This window comes from Pan troglodytes, chromosome 13, assembly GCF_028858775.2.
Source record: "Pan troglodytes isolate AG18354 chromosome 13, NHGRI_mPanTro3-v2.0_pri, whole genome shotgun sequence".
NCBI classification, from domain to species: Eukaryota; Metazoa; Chordata; class Mammalia; order Primates; family Hominidae; genus Pan; species Pan troglodytes.
The window spans coordinates 118436853-118457221 of NC_072411.2; the positions used below are offsets into that span (position 1 = coordinate 118436853).

General features: G+C 38.9%; 1 protein-coding gene across 2 annotated transcripts in view; it reads left to right on the forward strand.

The window, feature by feature from the left end:
* XRCC5 (X-ray repair cross complementing 5) overlaps window positions 1-20369 on the forward strand; it is a 96993-nt gene that overhangs the window by 63942 nt on the left and 12682 nt on the right. For both annotated transcript variants that reach the window (XM_016950457.4, XM_054679335.1), the window contains exons 17-18: window positions 17020-17129; window positions 19439-19535. In XM_016950457.4, coding sequence (XP_016805946.2) covers window positions 17020-17129; window positions 19439-19535 — 207 coding nt within the window. The remainder of the gene's footprint in view (window positions 1-17019; window positions 17130-19438; window positions 19536-20369) is intronic.

A 20369-nucleotide genomic window follows, 5' to 3' on the forward strand; every position in this document is an offset into this window, starting at 1 on the left:
ACTTCTTCTTTTATAACTTGTAAGTTTTTCTTTCTTTTTTTTTAATTATTGTACTGGCTGGAACTTCTGGCACAGTGTTGAATAGAAATAAGAGTGAACATCCTTGCCCTGTTCCTGATCTTAAGGAAAAACCTTTGTCTTTCACTATTAGTATGATGTTAGTTGTAAGTTTTACCCAGATTTCCTTTGTCAGCTTGAGAAAGTTTCCTTCTATTTCTAATTGGTTGAAAGTTTTTATTATGAATGGATGTTGAGTTTTGTTAGATGCATTTTCTGCCTCTATTGAGATGACTGTGATTTTTATTCTTCTGCTAATATATTAATTGACTTATAGTTGTTAAATCAACCTTGCATTCCAAGTATAAAATCCAGTCATTCTATAAAATCCTTTTTATATGTACTGAATTCATTTAGCTAATGCTACAGTTTGAGTAATGTCACCCAAAGTTTATGTGTTGGAAACTTAATCCCCATTCTAACGGTGTTGAGAGGTGGGACCTTTAAGAAGTAATTAGGTCATGGAGGCATCATTCTCATGAAAGGATTCAGGCCATTATCACTAGAGTGGGTTAGTTATAAAAAGGATGAGTTCGGCCTGATTTCTTCTCTGTCTCTGGCTTGCTTCTGCCTTCTGATGTGGGGTGGTCTCCTCCAGCTGCCGGTGCCATGCTCTTAGACTTCCCAGCCTCCAGAACTGTGAGCTAAATAAATATCTGTTCTTTATAAATTACCCAGTCTTGGGTATTCTGTTATAGCAGCACAAAATACACTAAGACAGCTAATATTTTGTTGGGAAATTGTTTGTAGTTTTCTTGTTTTGTGTGATGTCTTTGGTTTTGGTAACAGGAAAATACTGGGCTCATAGAATGAGTTAGGAAGTTTCCTTCTCTTCAAGATTTCTATTATTTATTCTTTACATATTTCATATAATTTACCAGTGAAGCCATCTGAGTTCTTTGTGGGGAGCTTTTGTTTTGTTTTGTTTTTTGAATTTTGAGATTGTTTCATTTGAAGGGACCTTAATGCTCTTAAATTCAAAAATATGCTAATTTAAATACCAAATCCTATTAATCTAAAACACACATTGCAAACATACAAATATCTCTTCTCTTCACATGTCAGTGCGCATTCATGTCATGGTTTGGAAATGGGGACAGTAGATTCCCCTTGAGCTGCAAGTCAGCATATGTTTCTTTATAGTTAACTTTAGCAAAATTTATACAAAATAGTAATTAACAATAATCTTCTTTACTTGTTAACTCAAAAGAAAATACCTTCAAAACTGCATTTTAAGTTTCTGTACTAAAATACAGAAAAACTACACAAATATTGAAAAGTTGAAAATTCTTTAATTTTTTTATTCCTGTTATCACTACCACAGTTTACAGGGCAATATACTTGATGTAATGAAAAAGAAACAGACAAAGCTACAACAGATAAAAGAGCTCAGGAATGTACGTCTAATCGACACTATATTGCATTCATTAATAGCTGCACTTTTGCAAACTGTGGCTATGATAGTCCTGCACAAGAAGGGTTTTCTGTTTAAGCTCCAATAACTTTTCTGACCATGGATCACCATTCCTTCTGTGGCAGATTTTTACAGTTCCTCTAATGCATTTGGGATGACTATCTCAAATAACCTGCAACTTTTGTGACAACTCCTTGTTCTTTCTCCTGCTAAGAATTGTAGCCCCTCTCTGCTGTTTTTAGAACCTTCTGCTACCATATCCGTCACGTCTACCGCCAGATCCGTAACCACCACCACAGGAACTCCCCGAGCTTCTTTCACCAAAACTGCACCCTTTAATGGGTTCATAATTTGATTGTTTTTGTCTGCTAAAATGTCCAGAATCATTATAGTTCCCACCACCACCATAGTTACCACTGCCAAAATTTCCTCCTTCATTGTAACCATCATATCCTTCACCACTATCCCCCTACCCACCATCGTGGTTTTCATATCCTGGTCCACCGTCTCCATAGCCCCCACTACTGCTGTAGGCAGGCCCACCAACACTGTTGCCCACCATCACCTCCACATCCATTATATCCACCATTACATCCTCCATAACCACCTCTGCTGCCACCACCTCTACTTCTACCACCAGAGCCTCCTCTTCCACCAAAGTTTCCACCACAGCCAAAATTACTTGCACCACTTCCAGAGTTTCCTCCACAACCCATAAAGTTGTCAGATCCACCTCCATCACCTCTGTGATCCTGCAGACTGCATCTCTTGTTTAGAAAGGGCCTTTTTCACTTTACAGTTGTGCTTGTTAATAGTGTGGTGTTTCCAAACAACAGTTTTATCAATTGTATCATGATCATCAAAAGTTAAAAGTGCACATTCTCTCTTTTTCCACTCTGTCATCCATAACTTGTATGGTTTCAGTCTTGCTATAGTTTTCAGAGTAATTTCTGAAACTGTATCTACTTTAATACCACCAGCAAAAATGTTCTTCACTGTTAGGTGGGCACCAGGCTTTACAGAATCCTCTCTAGAAACAACTGTCTTTGGTTCCACTCCACACCCATCAACCTTGTGTGGTCAAGCACACATTGCTGTGTCCACCTCTTCAACACAAGAGAAAGCCATAAAACCAAAGCCCCTGGAATGTTTGCTTGGGGTTCTGTCATTACCACGCAATCTGTGAGTGTGCCCCCTTTCTCAAAATGTTCTCTTAACCCATCATCTGTAGTTTTAAAGCTCAGACCACCAATAAACAATTTTCTCAGCCACGCTGGATTCCTTTGGATCATGGCCTTCCTCCTCTTGGCGGCAGTGGCAATGACAACGGCCAGAGTCAGCCTAGGGGCAACCGGGTAGTGGTTTTACCTCCATTTTAAGACTAGACTTGCCTCCTCCAACTCAAGTTCAACATGGAACTGTGAGGAAGAGGCTGTGGGAAGCTTTTTAATACTAATTCAATTTTTTTCTTTTTTTTGGATTACGGGGTCTCACTCTGTTGCCCAGGCTGGAGTGTAGTGGTGTGATCTTGACTCACTGCAACCTCTGTCTCCCGGGTTCAAGCCATTCTCCTGCCTCAGCCTCCCAAGCAGCTGGGATGACAGGCGCCCGCCACCACACCCGGCAAACTTTTCTATTTTTAGTGGAGATGGGATTTCACCATATTGGCTAGGTTGGTCTCGAACTCCTGACCTCAAGTGATCCACCCACCTTGGCCTCCCAAAGTGCTGGGATTACAGGCGTGAGCCACTGCACCGGGCCCAATTTTTAAACTAATAAATCTGGTCAGTTTTAAAATTTCTTATTGAATCAGTTTTAGTAATATGTCTTTATAAGAATTTGTTCGTTTTGTCTAATTTTTTAGTATAACATTGATTATTATTCCCTTATAATAATATTTTTGAGATCTGTTCTTTATTTCTGATTTGGGGATTTTGTATCTTCCCTTTTTCTTGGTCAGTCTAGGTAAAGGCTTATGGATTTCATCTTTTTAAGATCCCAGCTTTTAGTTAGTTTTATTGATTTTCTCCATTATTCTCATTTAATTAATTTCTGCTCTGATCTTTATTATTCCATTCCTTCTTCTTACTTTGGCTGTAATTCACTTTTCATTTTCTTGTTTCTTAAGGTGGAAGCTTAGATTATTGATTTGAAACCTCTTTTCTAATATAGGCATTTAAAGCTATACATTTCCTGCTAAGCAGTTTTTTAGCTTCACACCATAAATTGCGATGTGTTATGATTTTGTTTTCATTTAGTTTAAATATATTCTAATGTCTCTCATGATTGTTTCTTTGACTCTTGGGTTATTTAAATGTGTTCTTAAATTCCAAATATTTAAGATTTCCCAATTTCTTCCTGTTGTTGATTTTTAATTCTGTTGTGATTGGAGATCATACTTTGAGTGGCTTCAGTCCGTCTGAATTTATTCAGACTTGTTCTTACGTGGTCTCACATATTGTCTGTTCTGACAGTTGTTCTCTATGGCCTTAAAAAGTACGTGTATTCACCTGTTACTAGGACAAGTGTGCTGGAAGTGTCAGGGCAATTTGGTTGATAGTTTGTTCAAATCTGTCTTTTGATTTTCTATCTAGTTGTTTTCCGTGACGTTTTGAGTATTGAAAGTTATTCACCTTGACACCTTGTGTGCTAGTGAGACCTTTATGATTTTTGTCTCACCTAGCTAAACCAGCTTGGGTCATGAGATCCTAGTGAATTTTTACAGGGTAACACTAAAGAAAACACTGTCAGTTCAGGTAATAGAGTATATTTTAAATAAAAGTCTTCAGGTATTGGCGTTTTAAGAAAAATAAACTTAGCTATGTGTGCTGCAAGATTGTGTGTGTTTCTGAATCCTCTGCTTCGAGGGAAAAATTATATTAGTAGAGGATAAGTTTACTCAGTACTGGAAAAATTGTGTAGATTTTAGGAACTTGTTGGAGCAGAAAGGTGATTAGTTGTGAGAAATGAAAGTCAATTTTAGTGGCAACAGGTATATCAAGTACATCAAGTCTTAGTTCAATGTTTATAGATTTTGAAAATTTATAGGTTCATTATTCCTTTCATTTGTTTCTTCTTTTGTCCCATTTTTGTCAAGCATGTATTTATTTTGTTTGACTCCTTTTTTATCTCATGGACTAAGAAGAAAATATAACTAAGGTTGGATTATCCCACAATTTGCCCTGTGTCTAATTATTCTGAGGTGGATTGTAATGAAGCCAGCAAGACTTATACATTGGAATTTTAAATGTATGGGATTGTAAGGAGGGTAGAAGCTACAAACCAAAGATAAGATATGCCTGCAGATCTGCTTCAGATTTCCTGAGGGCAGTAGATGAAATTATTTCTAAGGGCCTTTTTTACCACTTCTCTTTAAGTATATGAGTAATAAACAAAAAGAACAAAGTATGTGGTTCAGAAGGAATAAAACAAAAAAGAAAGAAAAGGATCAATGAAATAGAAGTATCGTGTCACCCCATGAAAATTTGTCTTCCTGTTGAGAGCTCACTAGAAATAGAAACAATTGTTTTTTATCTCATTGTATGACAATCTCTTAACTGTTTCGAGATGATTTACTTGCTCCTTAGGCTTCCATTAAAAATAAGCACATGCTTATATGGGGGAAAATGCAAATAGTAATATAATACCATATAAAGTTAAAAAGTGGACATCTCCTTCTTTATTGTCTCCCTCCCTTTGAAACTCTGCCCATACCCACATTCTCTGTCTTCATAGGAATAACCCTGTTCATCCCTACTGATGCCCTGTATTGTGATCAAGATGGTTAATTGTTTTAGGGTATAATAAATTGGGGATATAGTCAGAGACAGTACATTTTGGGAGAACCCTCCATTCCCAGTGGCATCAAGCAGCTTGATCTAAGAAAAGAAAAAGGTGTACACCAAGATGAGATGAGGCATACTTAGTAAGCAATAATAAAACGCCAAGATGTCTTCATGCATATAATCATGACAATGTTGGATGTGATATCTCATCCCTGTACATCTGCATATATATCTTACATAGCATGTTATTCTTTCTGCATTTCCCCCTTCAATAGAGCTTTATTGTAACCATTTCCATCTCTGTAAAATTAAGGGAGGGAGGGGATAAAAGAGAGTTCTAGACTGTCTACTCCCCTAAGTGGCAGCCAGTGCTAAATACACAGCTTATGGGTTTAAACTGAACGAACAACAAAAAGACATGTTCATTCCTTAGGCTTTTAGAGGAGTAAACCAGTGAGGCCTACACCATTTGTTCATCCATTCAACAATTATTTGTTGAATGCCTACTGTGTGCCAGTCATACCAAGATACAGACAGTAAACAAATAAGAAAATATATGTCAAATGGTGATAAGCATTTGTGTTAGTGTCCTAGTGCTGCAGTAATGGAGTACCACAAACTGAGTGCCTTAAAGCAGTGGAAGTTTATCCTTGCAGTTCTGGAGGCTAAAGTCCAAAATCACAAGACTGCTTCCTTCTGAGAGGTGTGGGGGAGAATCTGTTCAATGCTCTCTCGTAGCCTTTGGTGACAGCTGGCAATTCTTGCATCCCTTGACTTGTAGATCCATTACTGTAATCTCTGCTTCTCTCTTAACAGGAGAGTTCTTGTATGTCTGTATCCAAGTTTGCCTCTTCTTATAAGGATGTCAGTCCTATTGGATTAGGGCCTTTCCTAGTGACCTCATCTTAATTTGATCACACATCTGCAAGGACTCTCTTTCCAAGTAAGGTCACGTTGTGAGGTTTTGGTAAGGACAGGAATGTGGGGGCGGGGTGGGGATACTATTCAGCCCATGACAGCACTATAGAGAAAAGTTAAAGCAGGATAGTGGGATAGGGAATGCTGGGTTGAGATGGGCTTATAATTTTATGTAGAGGATCAGGGAAGTCCTCACTGTTGAACTGAGAATTGAGGATAGTGAGAGAGAGAACCTAGTGGATATCTGTGAGGAGAGCTTTGCAGACAGAGGGAGCAGCATGTTCTTGAGAAGCTCAAGATGAGTATGCTTGGCTAGAAGCATCAGGGAGGTCCGTGTGACTGGAGCAAAGAAAGTAGGAGCTGAGAAGTCAGAGAGCTGGCTGGGGTACATATCACATAAGGCCTCCTAGACCTTTTGCTTTTCTCTGAGTGAAATATGAAACCATTGAAGAGTTTGAAGTAGCGAATGATCTGGTTTTATATTTCATACCATGTTGAGGAAAAGGGCAAGGTTGAGGTAGGCAGATGAGTTAGAAGGCTTCGGCGTTAATCCACGCGACCGGAGGTAGTAAGAAGAGGTCCGATTTTTGATCTGTTTTGAAAGTAGAATTGTCAAGTTTTGCTGATCATTTGAATGTAGAGTGTGTGAGAGAGAAAAAGGTTAAAAATAACTCCCAAGATTTTTAGTCTGAGCAACTGGACGAATTGCCATTTGCTGAGAAGGGGAAGATGGTCATGCAGGTCTGGACTTCAGGAAAAAGGTCTGAGTTGTATGTATAAATCGTGGAGAAGGAGCCATAGAGACTTTAAGACATGAGACTGGAAGAAATCCTTGAGTAACGGAGAGGCATGGGATCTAGGGCACAGGTGGAAGGGGTAACTTAGATAACACACAGACAGTTCAGCACAGGCAATAGGATGGAAGGCAGACTATATGGGTGCAGATGCAGGTAGGTGACTACTTTGAAGAAGAATTTGTGGAGGGGCCGGGTACAGTGGTTCACGCCTGTAATCCCAGCACTTTGGGAGGCCAAGGCGGGTGGATCACTTGAAGCCAGGAATTCAAGACCAGCCTAGCCAACATGGCAAAACCCCATCTCTACTAAAAATACAAAAATCAGTCGTGCATGATGGCGTGGGCCTGTAGTCCCAGCTACTCAGGAGGCTGAGGCACAAGAATTGCTTGAACCTGGGAGGCGGGAGGTTGCAGTGAGCTGTGATCATGCCAGTGCACTCCAGCCTGGGCAACAGAGCAAGACTCTGTCTTAAAAAGAATTCCTGGAGGAGGTTGGCATAACCTGGTCCATTATGGTAAAGGTGGATAGGAGAGGGCCCAAAGAAGGGCATTCTAAGGAAGGCAACCACCTACGTGATGGCGTGTCCTGCTGTTATTAATGGGACTTTCTCCAGAAATAAGCAGTGTTGTTACTGTTTTTTTGCCCCTTGAGTATCTTTTTTTTTTTTTTTTTCGAGATGGAGTTTCGCTGCCGTTGCCCAGGCTGGAGTGCAATGGCGCGATGTCGGCTCACTGCAACCTCTACTTCCCAGGTTCAAACAATTCTCCTGCCTCAGCCTTCCTGAGTAGCTGGGATTACAGGCATGCACCACCACACCCAGCTAATTTTGTATTTTTAGTAGAGATGGGGTTTCTCTGTGTTGGTCAGGCTGGTCTCGAACTCCCGACCTCAGATCATCCGCCCGCCTCGGCCTCCCAAAGTGCTGGGAATACAGGCATGAACCACTGCGCCCGGCCTTGAGTTTCTTCATTGACATTTCTGACAACTTTGTATCCAATTCTCTTCTGCTTTCTAATCATCTTCTAATTTACTTCTCAGGTCTGTCTTTTCGTTTCCATCCTATCACTATCCTAATTCAGGCTTTCATTATTTTATCATTGGACAGTTCCAGCATCCTTCATTAATAACCTTCAAAGTTCTCCTTCATTCCTGCCCATATGTTTGTACAGATTTAAGTTCTTATAGCACAGATTTTATTCTGGGTCAGCCCTTATTAATTACTCCCATTCAGTCCCCCATTCAAGGCTTGCCACAATCTGGTCCCATTCTGCCACTCCCGACCCATTCTTATACAGATTCCCTCTGCGAACCTTGTATTCAAACCATGTTCCTGCTAATGCCCTTGCAGCATCGGCTTTCTAAAGCTGATTAACTCTTTTTAAAAAATGGCCATTCTTATCTTTACCCCCAAATCCTACTCTAAAGAGATGCTTGTGATTTGAGAACCGGTATATCTTTGGATCCCAATGCCGCCCGTAGTTTTATTGTAGTATGACTCATTAGATACTGCTGCTGCTTTACCATCAGTGAGACAAAATGACCTCCATCTGGCTTTTTTGGTTTCCATTGCGACTTTAATAAAACAGTGCTTGGGAGTAATAAGAATTTGAATTTTTGAATTGTAGCAGATTTACTTCTCTGGTTCTTTGGATCAATTCCTAAGTCTTAGCCCCATCAAAGAAGAAGTACAGAATCTAACATGTCTGTATTTTGACTTCTAGAATACTGTAAAACTTTCTTCATAAAATTAGAAAGGATAGAGGGGGAAAAATGAAAAGAAAAAGAAGAATCTGAGAGGTCCCTAAGGAAAAATACCGTATAAACCAAGGCATTATTTATCAGTTTTTAGAAGGAGTTATCACATAGAATATGGTCTTTCTAAAATTTCTGGTACCTAATATTTCCTTTCAAAAAAGACTCAAATTCTTGAGGCATCCTAGAAGACTTGTGTGCTGCCTCCCCCTTGTCCACCTTCCCCAAAAGCACATTCGACAATGGCTGCCTGTTTCTCTCCTTGGTGAGGAGTCTGACTCATCATTCACTCTGTCTTTTCAACTGATACCTGCGTTTCAGTTCCATTCAATTACCAACTTTTAATTGGATCCCATTGCCAGATTGATTTTGTGTTCCTGTTTCCTCTTGGCTGCACTGTTACTATGACTACTTGGTATCTTCTACTTACTTCCTATATTAGTTTGATGACATCTACTCAGGTATGAAGCTAGATAGATACTATAAAATTGCTACAGTACCAATCACTATTATCTTACATTTTTCCTTTCCCCTACTGCTCATTTGGAATGGAATCAAGCATGGTGATAAGGTTCTTAATTCTTCTCAATCAATTTTAGTAAGCATTGGCAAGTTTTAGAATTCTAGGACCTTGGAAAATTGTGGAGACCCTCTTTCTCTGCCCTCCCTAGTCTTCACCCCCCACCACAACACATTCTTTCAGGCATATGGCATATATATTTCCTAAAAAGCTGAAAGATATCATTTCCTCATTTAATTAGAAAGTCTTCCTTTAGTTTCTTTCTTATGTTAACATAATGTCTCAGTATTCTACTTTAAGTGTACTCCTTTGTAGAATTGGGGAAAATTAGTTACACTAGGCAGTGCATGTTCTTTGGTCTTTAGTTAACTGCTGTATGCCCTATAAATATTAATTGATGACCTTCAGGCTTTATGGGATATGTTTAGTGGTTTTTTAATGGTTAAACTGAATATTTTTAATAAAAAATTACAAGACCATAGAATGCCACAGAACCATTCCACTTACCAGGAAACTTAAAATTTGCCAGCTGACCTGGGAACAGGTCTGGTCATATACCCAAGCTATTTAAGAAGAGAAATATTATTCATCAGAATAAAAATGTTATATCATAATGCTCTCTTACATAAAATGAGCTTACAGCCAGTGGGCTAACTGGATATCATTTTTCTAGTTTCTCATTAGCTCCCACTACCATATTTGTTACACAGAGTGAGCTAAGGCCAAGAGACCTTCCATATCATTCTTCCTGTGGCTACAAACTAGGATTCACAGCTAGCTCAAATAAAAACAGAAATAAAAGGAGAGAGATCTCATAGTCTGCAGGAATGGATTCTGACAATAAAGACCTTGCATTTACTCTGTTCCTTGTGCCTGGGGTTTTAATTTAACACATCAATGAAAAGGCACCATTTAAAAAAGGGGGGAAACACCCAGCAGGACTTACTTTTATTAGTGCAATTTGTAAGAAATTACTGCACTTAATGAGAAAATCGTTAAGCATGAAAAAATGGGCTCTGACTGAACTTGTGGAACTTAAATGGTGAGGTTTTAATTGAGTTTTTTAGTTATTGGTAAGAATAATAATAATAATTTAAAAATACAGGACTGCATCTGTGTGTTGAGGTGGTCAGCACTTTGCATATCTTAGTCCAATTTCCTGTGCCACTGGTCATGCATAATATTATGGCTGTGGTGTTCTCTCTGTCGTATCTACTGATTTTTCTGTTCTGAAAGGGAAGCAGGGAACTTCTTTTTTGTTAGATTGAGGAAGTTTGGGGCAAAGAGCTAGCAGAACAGTTTCTAGAAGGTGGAAGAACTGCAGGCTAAGGCAAAGAGCAGAGCTATGTCTGCTTCTCAGTCCAGCTGCTTAAAAAAGATGACAAATTTCAATGTCATTTTCAGGTTACTCAAGCTTATGCTTTTTTCCTAGTTCTCTGTTTCTTTTGTTGCCATCCAGTGATTTATTTTTCCTCAATAAGAATATTTCATTAAAGACCATGCAACTAGAAAACAAGAATACCAAGAGCAAAGAGCACTCTTCAGTCCGAACTCTTTTAGAAGTGGAAGCAGAAAGAAGGGTGTTTAAGAAATAAGTCGGCACTGTGTGTGTGTGTGTGTGTGTGTGTCTGTGTGTGTGTGTGTGTGTGATTTAGAGAAAAAATATTTAAGATACCTTCTTTTTGTACTTAAAATTTCATAAGTACGTTTGACTTCTGAGAGGACCAGAATGCCATGGGAAGTGCTCAGTTGCATCCAGTACCTGTTGTTTATTGTCATGGTCCACACAGTTGCATGTCACAACCGTGTTAGACCTGAAGGAAAGGAAATGTATGTAGCTCTAAAGACGTTTCAAGTAGAAGTGAAAACAATATTTTTTTACATAATTTGTTTTTTATAGAAATACAGCTTTTAAAAAAAATTCAAATGTCTGGGAGAAGCTTTAAATATGCTTTTGAACTTCTTCAGTAACTTTTAATTGAATTTCATTGTGTCCTACCTCACTAGAAAGAAAGAAACCTGCAAATTTTAGCTTCCCTTATAATTTAAATGATGCCTTGCTAATTTCTGTGTTTTTGAGATGGAGTCTCACCCTGTCGCCCAGGCTGGAGTGCAGTGGTGAGATTTTGGCCCACTGCAACTTCTGCCTCCCAGGCTCAGATGATTCTCCTGCCTCCGCCTCAGCCTCCTGAGTAGCTGGGATTACAGGCATACGCTACCACACCCAGCTAACTTTTGTATTTTTAGTAGACAGGGTTTCGCCATATTGGCCAGGCTGGTCTTGAACTCCTGACCTCAGGTGATATGCCCGTCTCGGCCTCCCAAAGTGCTGGGATTACAGGCATGAGCCACTGGGCCCAGCCTGATGCCTTGCATTTCTGTCTCCTGGAAATACCCAGTTCATAAAAGGGGCCATCCCCTTGTGAGTTCATAACACACTGTGCCCTTAGATCCCCTCCTCACCCTCCCTTCTTCTGTATGCCCTGCATCTGAGGGAGGTGTGGGCAGAGTTGGCTCTTATAGGTTACATTTCCCAGGCTCCTGTATCTAAAGACTTCCTACTGGGTTCGGCATGAGAGATATTGGTGGGAAGTAGGGAGGGAGAAACCAGTGTATCTCTTCTTCCCTTTCTATGTTGGGTAGCATCTTTGGTCCTCAGTGTCTTCAGCTCCCATAGGACAGATCCCTGAGCTCTATTTATACCCTTTCTTTTCTTTTTCCTGAGTACCAAGGGATGCTAAGGGTTTCTTGCTGTTACCAATCCCGGGGTTACAGCACCATTCTCAGTTGGCTTTAACACACTTCGTAACCTGCAAAACAATTGCCTGTCTTAAGTCTCCTGTGTTAAATATTTGGAGTGGTTTATATTCCTTGTGTTGGACCCTGACTGATACACACACCGCCTCTACCCACAATGGCCAGTTTATATTCGATAGTAAAGAGGCATAAAGAAAGCCCGCTTTTGATTCTTTTCTTAAATTGCCTGTGTTAAAACAGACTTTCTTATCAGGCAAATATCTTTTATAAGTTTCTGGCTTAAACAGTGATTATAATTTACATGTGGATTTAATTTATGGTAGACTGGACTGCTTGCCTAGAGTTTTATTTGCTGATGGGCATTACTCCTTTTTATTCTCTTAATAATGAATTACCTGACCTTATACTTATTTTGATTTAAGTGCTTGATTTTTATTGTCACTTTTAATTTTGTGTTATAAAGATGCAATTGTCATTGGCTACATAAATTTGTTTTTTTCTTTTCTTTTTCTTTTTTTTTTTTTTTTTTGAGATGGAATCTCACTCTGTTGCCCAGGTTGGAGTGCAGTGGCATGATCTTGGCTCACTGCACCCTCCACCTCCTGGGTTCAAGTGGTTTCTGGCTAATTTTTGTATTTTTAGTAGAGACAGGGTTTCACAATGTTGGCCAGGCTGGTCTCGAACTCCTGACCTCAAGTGATCCGTCCTCCTTGGCCTCCCAAAGTGCTAGGGTTACAGGCGTGAGCCATTGCGACCGGCCATAAATTTGTTCTTAACATTTAAAATTTATTTAACTGCTGACATTTGCAAAATGTACAGCATTTCAATAAGTAACATTTACATGAGGCATTGAGAAAGTGAGAAGAATTAAATTGGGAAATATCCTAAATGATGGCTGAGTTCAGCCAAATCATTTGAGGTGTCTTCACAGTCTTTATATATAATGTGTGACAGATGAGGGAACCTACTGCTTTTTGGGCTCTGTCAGATGGAGGAGAAAATCCCACAATAAATGACTTCCTTTCACTTTGTTGGAAACATCTTTGCAAAGAACAGAGGTAGTGAGTAAATGTAAAGTCAGAGGCAGACATGCACATGGCCCTGGGTGTTTTGACCTTGGTGACTGTGCAATGAGAGGGGAGGTGTAGTCCATTTTATAGGACTTTGGGTGGTGTTGAATGTATTCAGTAGAGAAGCAGAATGTGTATTTCAGATTAAACAAGAAAACTTTGCCATTTTCCTCTTCTGTAACATTTCTAAATCTGGATAACATTTTGAATATGATACTGAAGTATTGTATTGAGGTTAATTTTGGGTGTCAACATCTGTACTCATTTAAGATACTGGGTTAGTATATGATGCCCATATCTAAAGGTTTTGCATTTTCTAAAACCTCAAAATCCAAAACAGACATTTGAAGTAATCCTGGAAATAAATGACAGCCATTTGCCTGACTTAGTATCCTAAGATGGATGGCCCTTCCAATGGCCATTTTTTATTTTAGCTACTAATGAGTATTATTGAGTCACTAACTAATTTCGAAAAGCATTTTGGTGAATTATAATTGGGGCTGTGATTTACTGAGTTTGAAGACTGATAAGCCACTCCTCAGCCCTGTAATTGATGTAGAAGCAGAGAAAAGCACCCTGATGATCAGCATTTCCTTTATGTGGGGCAGGGGAGTCAAAAGCGTATTGCAGCCAAATATTATAGAATATTATTTTTTCAGCCATTTCTGCATTTTACTTTTATTAAAAATGGCAGGGAAATGTGAAGTGCCACAAAACTTTGGAAAGGAAGTCTCTTGTTTACATCCCTTTTGATACTCAGTATATTCAAGCGTCATCCATCACAGCTATTCCCTGGTGTTAAATGGTTCGTTATAGTCAGTGAACCACAAAAGTAGTCTGGGTAGAGGGACAGAATTTAGAATCATGGACCAGATTTACAAGCCACGTAACTGAGTATTCCTAGAAGGCCAAAATCTGGTTCTTTGTATTCGTTGGGTTTATTGGAAGTTTGGATATGTTTATCCGTCTGTGTTTCTGAACCCTCTGGAGGAAAGAGCACAACAGTCTAACATGTAAATAAGAAAAACTAAATCCAAATAGGCCCACAGATACATTAGGACTTCATTTTTTTTTTTTTTTTTTTTTACAAAGAAACTGGGTATTGAGACTCCTGCTACTTCCTTTTACAAAGAATTTATGGTAGACTGGACTGCCTTCTTTCCTGTATCATTGCAAATGGATTGTTGGCTTGGGTATTTATTTTTGTTTCTTTTGAATATTTTTCTCTGTAAGATAGCAACTGTGTGTGTGTGTGTGTGTGTGTGTGTGTGTGTGTTCTACCATATTTCAGGATAAAATGAGTCAGGAAGCTGGTTGTTTTGGTTTTTTGTTTTGCTTTGTTTTTTCACAAAGCATTTTAGTACCTGTGTAGTTGTTTCATGGGCTCCCAGCTCTTAGGATTCCCTACGTTTCTATCCTTAATTGCCTATGCTCTTTTTACTCTTTTCCTTGTAGTCTTTATGCAGTAGTTTGGACACAGCAGACAACTCTTTCCTTTAAATAATCTCTTCTCTTAGTATCTGTGATGCCATGAACTCCTGACACACACACACACACACACACTCTCTCTCTCTCTCTCCCCATCTCCCTGTCTCTCCCTCTCTCTCTCTGACTAATCCTTCTTAGCCTCCTTCTTCAGCTCCCTTTCCACTATCCAACCGCTAAAATTTCTTCTTTCTTCTACACTTTCTAAGGAGCCACACTGTACCCCTACCTCAGGACTCTCACACATACTTTCTCTTCTTGGAACTCCCTTTCCTCCAGCCATTTTCTGTCTAATCCTCACTCTTTTTTCTTCCCCTATTTCTGTCCATGTATGAGGCCATTTGCTTTTCTCCAAACACAGCTTGTGCTTTCTCGCCTCTTCTTCATACTTAGGCTAATTCTGTTTCCTGCTGTGTAATTGCCAAAATCTGTTTTTCATTGCCTAGCTAAAAAGCCATGTTGATTTGTAAAGCTTTCTGTAATCACCAAAGATTTTTTAAAAATTCAAACCAATTAATATATTTCCTTAAAACTCATAGCCCTCTTCACATTATTTCCCAGTGTTAATTTTATGTATATGCATTATATTCCCTATTCAACTGCAAACTCCTCAAAGGCAAGGGCCTTGTCTTCAACTTAATTCTGTTTCCCACAGAACATAACATAGTATCTTCTACATAGTAGTTGCACAATAAGTATATACTATCAAACAAAGAGAAACATTTACATTATAGCTTCCTAAGATTTCCTATTCTCATTTCAAAAGAAGTGGAGAATTTAGAGTCTGTAGGATTATTGCCCTTGGCCTGTAAAGGTTTTTATTTGTGCTCAGATATGTAACTTCGAGTGACCTTTGTATCAAATGATCTGGGAAAGTACACCACTTTCTGTTATCAAACATTTCTGTTACTTTGCTTTTCAAGCTGAAAAGGGGAGATAACTTCTGTTTGCTTTGAGCTTTTGTTGATGGTTTTCTGCTCTGCCTACTAATCAGGGTTGTATTATTTACCTTGTTTAAAAAGGTTCATCTGAACATTCTCTCTCTACCTTGAATTGTAGTTGGATATTAATTCACTGCTGCGGGATACGTTGGTAAAGATTTCTGAAATTGCAGGGAAATGTTTCTTTAATCCCTCAAGTTTGTTAAGTGCTTTCTTATAATGGAGATCATAATCTCCGAGTTGGTAGAAGGGATGAAACGGTTACTGGGGATGTTTTTCCCTTGTTGGAAAATTGCTGTATTAAAAAATACTTCATCCAGTTTTTTAATCCTTTCCACATGCTGTATGGTCCTTAGGAAATAAGTAGATTCTTAGCACCGATTTCATGTTTTTAATAAGGAAGAAAGGCGTTGAGTAATGTTCAGGTCACTGTGATTCACAGAGTTAGTGGCCTGGGGCCTTTATTGGTAAAGCTTGAAAGTAGTTTTCTTTAGCATTGTGTATACACAGGTAGCTACTAGAATGCTCACAGGAGGCTGTGATTTGGGGAAACAGGCAGTCATAGAATATCTTGAACATTCAGCATAAATTGCCAAACAGCCACAGCTAGTGAATGGTTTCAGGGGACAAGGGAGAGGAGCCTTTAGGCATGAATACCCACATCTCCCTGATTTGTTCTTCCACACAAGATCTTAAGGGTCAGTTTTGATCTGCACAATGTTAAGTTTCCTCATGACTTTTAGATTTCCTTTTTCCTCTGCTTTTTATTCATACTGAAGAATTTTTTGTTTCTTTGTAAGGTGTAATCTACTTTGGAAATGATAACACTATGAATGCATTTTCTCTTTCTGTAGCATTTATGACATTGCTTGCTGACAGTTACTGTTTATTAAGTATTTGTGGCTTTTGGAATAGTGAGCAATAGGGAGAATATTCAGGTCCAGCTAAGGGCATAAGGTAGATAGTAATGATTTCTCATTCGAAAGGGATATTTTGTTAAGACTAGGGCTGATCTTTTCTAATTTAACCTTGGATTGGTAGAAGATGGGGTGTCCCTGGCTCATTATTTTTCACTGCCCAGCACTGTTCGACAATTATCCTGAGTAGAATTAGGGGAGGGACTAGAGGATCTGTTTTCTGTGAATACAATAGGAAAGGCAGTTTTGAATTATCCAAATGGCCCCTAAATTCTGGGGGAAAATAAAATAACAACAACAGCAGTTTTAAAAACAACTACAACCTAGGTTCTGACATCCCAAAAAGGAATATTTCAACTATAATTCTCAGCATTTTAGAAATTAATTTCTTGACAAATATCAATAGGTATTATTCAGACTTTGCAAATACAGAGTTTTGAAATCAGAATTTTGCATCTCATCTCTCCCCTAAAAGAAGTATGGCAATTGTGCTTGCTGATCATGAGGCTTGTGAACTATAATACATACTTACAGGCACAAACACAGAAGTATACCCTCTCTCAGGCATCACTCAAATTTAAGAAAATTTCTTGTCTTATGTTTTAGCGAGTAACCAGCTCATAAATCACATCGAACAGTTTTTGGATACTAATGAAACACCGTATTTTATGAAGAGCATAGACTGCATCCGAGCCTTCCGGGAAGAAGCCATTAAGGTAATGCTATCCTAGCATCTCTTTTCTTCCTAAACAGTTGGCAACTATCACAGGGAAAGAGGCATACAGCATCCTGGAAATGAGCCTGGGCCGTGGAAATTATCATTCTCAGTGTGAATAGCAGTGTATGCCAGTGGAACTAAAAATGACTTAAATTCATGTTACTATCACTGTCATTTCTGAGATGGGATAAAGATGAGTAGGTAGGGTGTTTTATCCTTGAAAGTTGGCTTTTTATTGTACTGAAGACCCGGCCTTTGCTTTCTGTTCCTATTTAGGGAACCAAGGAAATTTCCATTATAACCTCTGGTGGCCCACTCATTATTGTAAAGGATGGGCTATTTTAGGGAAATGGATGGAAAATATATATTGGTATAATTATTGAGAAAGATTTTATGAAGACAGGAGTAGGGATCTAAATGTCAGAAAAAAAAGAACACTGACAATAAGTTCCTCCCCTGCCTTTTGTGTGGGTTTTGTCTGTTTGATTGTTTTATTAGGAATTGTTAGAAAATATTTCTAAAACTTTTCCAAATTATGTATAGGCTTTTATATCTCTAGGTAAGAAGTGAGCAAGTTTAAATTAGAAAGCATATTTTTTAAGTGGGCACAGCTGTAGTATATGTTCTTGTGTGGGTGCTTATTAAATACTTGGTGAACATATGAATGAATTAATGCTTAAATAATTTAGGTGCTTACAAAGAGTGACAAGAAAATGGAAAAATCATTAAAATTAGATTCAATAACAGATTCAGAAGTAGATAACCTGAATACTCTTCAGATAAAAGACAAATTTTGGAAAAGTAGAGTCAGGACAAGACTGCAGATGATTCAGTTGGATGGAGAAAGATTTGGTTCAATGGAAAGAGATAGTAAAAGTGTATTGCTTTTTTAAAGCACTACCCAGGCTAGATGGAGTGTCTTATAACACCTCTGTGCATGGTTGCCACCCAGTGTCCTTAAAAATACAGGTCACATTGTATTTCTTAAAAAAAATAAGAGACAAGAGAAGCAGAAGAGACTTCAGTGGCATATCATTCAGTCTTAATGGAGAGATTGTTATTTTTTCTTTTCCTTTTTTTTTTTTTCTTGAGACGGACTTTCACTCTTGTCGCCCAGGCTGGAGTGCAGTGGCGGATCTCGGCTCACTGCAACCTCTGCCTCGCAGGCTCAAGCAATTCTCCTGCCTCAGCCTCCCGAGTAGCTGGCATTACAGGCGCATGCCACCACGCCCAGCTAATTTTTGTATTTTTAGTAAAGACAGGGTTTCACCATGTTGGCCAGGCTGGTCTCGAACTCCTGACCACAGGTTATCCGCCCACCTTGGCCTCCCAGGGTGCTGGGATTACAGGGGTGAGCCACTGCGTCTGGCCAAGAGATATTTTTTGAACTGTAAAAAGATTATCTCTAAGTTTTATGGAACAATTAGGAAAATGAGAATACTGGCTAGTTATTTGGTTCTATTAAGGAGTTATTAATTTTTTATGTGGTGTTAATGGCATGTGAGTGTTTGTTTTAAAAGAGTCTATATTTTCTATATTTCATACAGGAATATTCATAAATGAAATAATTTGACTGAAATTTGCTTCAGTATAATTGGAGGGTTATGGGAGAAGAAGGTCATAGTGTAGAGGAAGCAAGATTGGTTTGGTTGATAATTATTTCTTTATTTTATTTTTTATCTTTGAGAAGGAGTTTTACTCTTGTTGCCCAGGCTGGAGTGCAGTGGCATGATCTCGGCTCAATGCAGCCTCCGCCTCCCGGGTTCAAGCAATTCTCCTGCCTCAGCCTTCCGAGTAGCTGGGAATACACGCGCCTGCCACCGCACCCAGCTAATTTTTGTATTTTTAGTAGAGACGGACCCATGTTGGCCAGGCTGATCTCGAACTCCTGACCTCAGGTGATCTGCCCGGCTCAGCCTCCCAAAGTGCTGGGATTACAGGCATGAGTCAACATGCTCGGCCTGAGTTGATAATTATTGAAGCTGGGTTATGAGTGTGCGAGCACTGACTAAATTGTTCTCTGTTTTTGTTTGGGATTTTCTACATTAAATGTTAAAAATAAAGGGGTAGGCCACCGCAGAAAAACTGACTCTGGGAAGCTCTGTGCCTTCCACAGATGGAAGGATTTCTGGTCCCCAGTGAACACACCTCAGTTTGGAATGCCAGCTTCCCATGTACCAAAGAAGAACATTTTATTTTTTTGTAATAAATAAGGTGATTCAGACCAAACTTTGTTTGGTCTGGGGTGAATTTGTTTTTGTGTTTGCTCTGACTTGCTGCCTCCTCTACCCCAACTTGCTACCACAGTTTTCAGAAGAGCAGCGCTTTAACAACTTCCTGAAAGCCCTTCGAGAGAAAGTGGAAATTAAACAATTAAATCATTTCTGGGAAATTGTTGTCCAGGGTAAGTTGTCATTTGCCTTTTTTTTTAAAAAGTATTTTTAAAATACTTATGCTATTTTATTCTAAATATACATATAAATTCTAAATATAGACTGTATTGTATATTGAGTTACGTGGGAAACGTGATGACTTTCTACATGGCTTTGGGAAATGCTCAGTGTTCGGTGAACTCAAACTCTCCCTTAATAAGCATAAATACAGAGTGATAAATAATAAATAAACATGTAAGTTCCATCTTAGACTCTTTATGCAGCATGACCTATTTCATGGCTGTGCCTTTCTGTTTGTTGAATGGAGCAGCTGTGTGGGCGAACATTGTCCCCTTTCTCAGATCCTTAGGCCATTTCAGTCCTTCTGGTTCCACAGCCCTTTGGTTGACCTCACCCAGATTTTATCTCCCTGCTACTTTTCATTTACCATGTTCTTGGACTTTCCGTTTCAACAGACCAGCATCTTCATGTACCAAAACCATTCAGTTCCTCACTTGCACAGCAACCAATGCAAGTTAAACCCAGAAAGAAGACAGCACACATTCTTTCAGTGTTAGGCTTGATCTTTGCTTTTTTTCATGCCCTTTGCCCCACCTTTTTTAAAACATGACCTGATTTTCTTTTAGAACCCAAGTATAAGATATTACTTGTTTAAAATACATATTATGAAAATGATTATGTTTATGAGATAAACTTTTCACTTATACTAAAGATGCAAAATTTGTTTCAATCTCTTTCTGTGCGAATTCTATATAAAAAGAGTTGCATACCTATCTATCCACCTTCTAATGGGCAACTCTTCATCACACAGGTAACTGTTTTCCTGACAGTTAATTTTTCAGCCC